Genomic DNA, 6000 nt, shown 5'->3' with positions numbered 1-6000 from the left:
GGTGGGATGGCGTGGTAGGGCGAGGACCCAGCCAGGAGCAGCTGAAATCTGTCCTGTGTAACCGTGATCTCTACCTGTAAGTGATCTCTTCTTTGGGGGCGGCAGGAGGAGGATGGGTGGGGGAGTCAGTTCTGAAGGAAGGGCAGTTCAAGGGAAGCTGGGGATGGGGACTGGAAGGCTCTCTGGACAACAGCTGTCCTCTGCAATATACCCACCCCACACCAAGGAAGTGGGAGCTGATCACTGAATCACACAACATGTGTTTCCCACCTGAGCTTGTTCCATTTTCCCATGCTTGTCCATATCCCTCTGAACCTTTCCTATCCATGTACCTGTCCAATTTTCTTGTAAGTGCTGTTAATGTACCTGCCTCAACCTCTGCCACGTGCTGATCACCCTCTGAGTGAAAAGGTTACTCCTCAAATTTTCCCCCTCACAAATTGATCTCTTCTCTCCCACTCCCAGTCTCTCTGATTAATCCCACTCTAAAGGACCTCCCCTTCCCTCTTGCCCCCACTAACAAATCTTATCCCTCACCTCTCTTTAATTGATCCACCGGAATGATTTCCCCCTCTAATTGATCTCATTCCTCCTCCTCTCCTGCCCTCCCTCCTCTGATCAATTTACCCCCTTCCCCAATTGATCTCCCCTTAACTAATGGATTTCTATCCCCAACCCACTTTTCTCATTAATGGATTTCTCCACCCCAATGGATTTTGCTCCTACCCAGGTTTGCTGGTCAGAGAGCAGGCATCTAATTCTTGGAGGGACAGGAGATCTACCCTCACTAATCAATCTCCACCTTCACTCCCATCACCCTCCTCCCTCACTGATAATCTCCCCCTCATTAATGGATCTCGGTCTCGCCCAGGTATGCTGGTCACGGTGCTGGCGTCCAATTCCTGGAGGGGCAGGAGATCCAGAAACTCAGCTGCCGAGCAGTGTCTCTGCTTCTGGGCTGCAGTAGTGCCACGCTGGCTCTTCGCGGCAACCTGGAGGGTGTCGGCATCGTCCTCAAGTACATGATGGCCGGCTGGTGAGTCTGAGAGCCAGATCCTCTACTGGGGTGAGGGAGGGAGGGGTTATGAGGGGAAGGGAAATGGATAAAACCTCCTTGTGTATCAACAACCAAAGTGCTGGAAGTTCTGGCTGGCAGGCTCTTCAAGCAGAGAATCCAGTCAATGTTTGGGCCCTGGAGCAGGCCAGCACAATAACAAACCTACCACACCCTTCCCCCTAAGACCCTGCCCATTTCAACTGTCTGTCACAATGGCAGTAAAGAATTAGTTTATTATTGTCACATGTACCAAGATAGAGTGAAAAGTTTGTCTTGCATCTTGTTCATACAGATGCAAGACAAGCTTTTGTGGGTGGTATGGTAGTGTAGCAGTTAACGCAACGCTATTACAGCGCCCACGACCCAAGTTCAATTCCGCTGCTGTCTGTAAGCAGTTTATACGTTCTCCCTGTGACCCCATGGGCTTCCTCCCACATTCCAAAGACATACTGCTTAGTAGGTTAATTAGGTGTAATTGGGTGGCAAGTGCTCAAGGACCTGCTACCTTGCTTTATCTCTTAAAAACACTTAAATAGATAAGTTTATTGCACAGTACTTTAACCTAGAACAAGTTTAAATGATAAGAGAATACAGAATCAAGTATTGCAGTGCTGGCAGGCAATAAGGTGCAAGATCATTGTGAAGCAGATCAGGAGGTTAAGTGTCTATTGTACTAGCCACCTGTTCAATCGTCTGATAACAAGTAGGGCACAATCTGTCCCTGAGCCTGGTGGTACATGCTTCTGGCTTTTGTATTGTCTGCCCAATGGAAGAGCAAAGAAGAGAGAATGTCCAGGGTGTGTGGGGTCTTTGATTATCCTGGCTGCTTCACTGAGGCAGTGAGAAGTGTTAGAGTTCATAGAGGGATGGCTGTTACCCAGGAGGTCAAATGTAAGGGGAAAGTACACTATTAATGTCAAAACTCTTAACAGAACTAACGGACAGAGGTACCTTGGGGTCCAAGTCCCTGAAATTGGCCACACAAGTAGACGGTGGTAAAGATATAGTACAGTAATTTTTCCTTCATTGGTCGGGGTGATAAGTGCAAGAATTGGGAAATCCTGTTGCAGCTGTATAAAATTCTGATTGGGTAGCATTTGGAGCGTTGTGTGCAGTTCTGGTCGTCCCATCACAGGAAGGGTGTGGGGGCTTCAGAGAAGGTGCAGAGGAGGTTCACCAGGATGCTGCCTGGATTAGAGGGCATGAGCTACAAGAAGGGTTGGACAAACTTGAGCTGTTTTCTCTGGAGAATCAGAGACTGGGGGAGGGAATCTTCTTCCCAGGTTGAAATGTCAAAAATGAGAGCCCATGCATTTAAGGTGAGAAGGGGAAAGTTCAAAGGAGGAGTGCAGAGCAAGTTGTGTTTTTTTTTTGAAGAGTGGTGAATGTCTAGAATGTGCTGCCAGGGAGACCTGAGTTTAAGGTACGTATGATAGAGGTGTTTAAGAGGCTGTTAGACATGTGACTATGCAGGGAATGGAGGAATATGGACAATGTCCAGGCTAAAAAGATTTAGTTTAATTTGGCATCTTGTTCAGCACAGACATAGTGAGCTAAAAGGCCTGTTCTATGTCTTAAATGCAGTGAGAATATCTGATTCTATCACCTCCCTTCCAGGTATCACCTACTGTCCATGTGGGGAAGCTTACCCTTCAGGTCCTTTCTATATTTCCCTCCCATCTTAATCCTATGCCCTCCAGTTTCTGAAAGCCCTGCCATGGGTCCTCGCTTCCAACTGCCTCAACAGCTGACAATGTAATCAACACACCCCCTCCCACCCTGGACACACTCTCTTCTCCCTCCTCCCATCAGGCAGGAGATACAAAAATCTGAAAGCATTTAGCACCAGGCTCATGGGCAGCTTCTAGCCCACTTGAATAGTCCTCTTATACAATAAGATTTGCTTATATTTCATGCCCTCCAATCCAGACAGTATCTCTCCAAAGCCTCCACATCCTTCTATCATGCGATGTGCACTGTGATGAACTCTTGATCTCCCACTCAACCTTTGGCCCATCTAGTCCATGCTGACTTATTTTTCTGGTGAATCTCATTGACCCACACCTGGACCAGACCCCTTCCATCCACGTACCTCTCCAAATTATTCCTTAAATGTTAAATTTGATTCTCTACTTTTCGTGATGTTTATTAACGACCTGGATGTGGGGCTAGAAGGGTAGGTTGGCAAGTTTGCAGATGACACAAAGGTTGGTGGAGCTGTGGATAATGTAGAGGATTGTCGAAGACTGCAGAGAGACATTGATAGGATGCAGAAGTGGGCTGAGAAGTGGCAGATGGAATTCGACTCAGAAGTGTGAGGTGGTACACTTTGGAAGGACAAACTACAAGGCAGAGTACAAAGTAAATGGCAGGATACTTGGTAGTGTGGAGGAGCAGAGGGATCTGGGAGTACATGTCCACAGATCCCTGAAAGTTGTCTCACAGGTAGATAGGGTGTTTAGCTTTCATAAGTTGAGGGATAGAGTTTAAGAGTCGCGAGGTAATGATGCAGCTCTATAAAACTCTGGTTAGGCCACATTTGGAGTACTGTGTCCAGTTCTGGTCGCCTCATATAGGAAAGATGTGCAAGCATTGGAAAGGGTACAGAGAAGATTTACCAGGATGCTGCCTAGTTTATAGAGTTTGCATTATGATCAGAGATTAAGGGAGCTAGGGCTTTACTCTCTGGAGAGGAGGAGGATGAGAGGAGACATGATAGAGGTGTACAAGATATTAAGAGGAATAGATAGAGTGGACAGCCAGCGCCTCTTCCCCAGGGCACCACTGCTCAATACAAGAGGACATGGCTTTAAGGTAACGGGAGGAAAGTTCAAGGGGGATATTAGAGGAAGGTTTTCCACTCAGAGAGTGGTTGGAGCGTGGAATGCACTGCCTGAGACAGTGGTGGAAGCAGATACACTAGTGAAGTTTAAGAGACTACTAGACAGGTATGTGGAGGAATTTAAGGTGGGGGGTTATATGGGAGGCAGGGTTTAAGGGTCGGCACAACATTGTGGGCTGAAGGGCCTGTACTGTGCTGTGCTATTCTATATTCTATTAAATGTTGAAATTGAACCCACATCGGGAGGGGGGGTGTGGGGAGTGGGTAGGGAGTGCGGGACGGGAAAGGGATAGTGGGGTGGGGAATGTGAGATGGGGAGGTGGAGTGGGGTGGAGGTTGTGAGGGGGGAGTGGGGGTGCAGGATGGGGCAAAAGGTGTGGAAACGGGGGAGTGGGGCAGGGGGGAGGGTTGCGGGGGAACATGATATGGAGGGGGAGTGGGGTGGGATGTGTGGGCAGAATTGGGGGTGGGAGGAGGGGAGATGGGAAGAGGTTGTTAGACCAGGGAATGTGAGAGGGAAGGGAGACAGATAGGGAGGGAAGGGACTGATGCAGACTGGGAGATGTGTGGAACTGGGGAAAAAAGGGGGTGGGTGGGGGTGAGATGGAGATGGGGAGGGAAGGGTACAGGTGGAGGCGGAGACAAGGAGGTGTGTGGAATTTGGGAGAGGAAGGAGGAGTTTGGCAAGACAGATTGGTGGAAACAGATGAGACAGATGGGGAGGGGGTGGACGGTGGGACAGGAGACAGGGCAATCTGGGTGTGACTGGAAGACTGACAGGATCGGAGGGGACGGTGGGCGAAAGTTGGATACAGACGTGGATATGTGTGCGAGCAGTGGGGGGGTGGTGGGTTAGGCTCATAGGTGACAGTATAAGATGGGAGACAGAGATGGGGAAGAGGGTGGGACTGAGGATGTAGCAAGGGCGTAATGCTGAGGCTTTATAAGGCATTGGTCAGTTTTAGGCGCCTTATCGAAGAAAGGATGTGCTGACATAGGAGAGGGTCCTGTTCAGGTTCATGAGAATAATTCCTAGAATAATATAAATCTCTGATGGCTCTGGGCCTGTACTCATTGAAGTTAGTCATAGAAAAATATAGCATAGAAACCGGCTCTTTGGCCCATCTAGTCCGTGCCAAAACCATTTAAGCTGTCTACTCCCATTGACCTGCACTTGGACCATAGCCCTCCATACCACTACCTTCCATGTACCTATCCAAACTTCTCTTAAATGTTGAAATTGAGCTCACATGCACCACTTGCACTGGCAGCTTGTTCCACGATCTCACGACCCTCTGAGTGAAGAAGTTTCTCTCATGTTCCCCTTAAACTTTTCACCTTTCACCCTTAACCCATGACCTCTGGTTGTCCAACCCAACCTCAGTGGAAAAAGCCTGCTTGCATTTACCTTATCTGAACCACTCATAATTCTGTATACCTCTATCAAATCTCATCTCAATCTTCTACACTCTAAGGAATAAAGTCCTAACCTTTCCTTATAACTCAGGTCCTGCTGCAAGCCATGTCAACCTTTTTCGCTGTTCACTACACCCCCGATCTTGGTGTCATCCGCAGATTTGCATGTCCAGTTAACCCCATGATCATCCAGATCGTTGAAATAGGTGACAACCAACAACGGACCCAGCACTGATCCCTGTGGCACTTCACTAGTCACAGGCTTCCAGTCAGAGAGGCGACTATCTACTGCCACTTGCAGATCTTCCACAAAGCCAATGTCTAAGCCAATTTACTACCTCATCTGGAATGCTGAGCAACTGAACTTTCTTGGCCAACCTCCCATGTGGGACCTTCTCAAATGCCTTGCTAAAGTCTATGTATACAACATCCACTGCCTTGTCTTCATCAACTTTCCTGGTAACTTTCATTGGCCTTCCCATGTCCTGCAAAAAGGAATATTCTATTATCTAGCCTGGCATCCTTACTGTTCTAACTAGGCATCTAGAAAGAAGAAAGAACAATAAATGGAGGGGTGGGGGGGAACGACCTCCTTTCACTAAAGGCCCAAAGAGCTAAAAACTAAAAAAAATCTCCACTCTGACAATGGTCACTCCATTTGTCCCAGCCATACATTAATTTGCTC

The 6000-nt window shown here is 48.1% G+C and overlaps 1 protein-coding gene across 1 annotated transcript in view; it reads left to right on the top strand.

Moving 5' to 3' along the window:
* The window catches only part of espl1 (extra spindle pole bodies like 1, separase), a 65335-nt gene that overhangs the window by 55957 nt on the left and 3378 nt on the right, over positions 1-6000 (top strand). The window contains exons 27-28 of the mRNA XM_059956188.1: positions 1-76; positions 872-1036. Coding sequence (XP_059812171.1) covers positions 1-76; positions 872-1036 — 241 coding nt within the window. The remainder of the gene's footprint in view (positions 77-871; positions 1037-6000) is intronic.

The sequence above is a fragment of the Hypanus sabinus genome, chromosome X1 (assembly GCF_030144855.1).
Source record: "Hypanus sabinus isolate sHypSab1 chromosome X1, sHypSab1.hap1, whole genome shotgun sequence".
NCBI classification, from domain to species: domain Eukaryota; kingdom Metazoa; phylum Chordata; class Chondrichthyes; order Myliobatiformes; family Dasyatidae; genus Hypanus; species Hypanus sabinus.
This window is presented reverse-complemented; position numbering and strand designations above follow the sequence as displayed.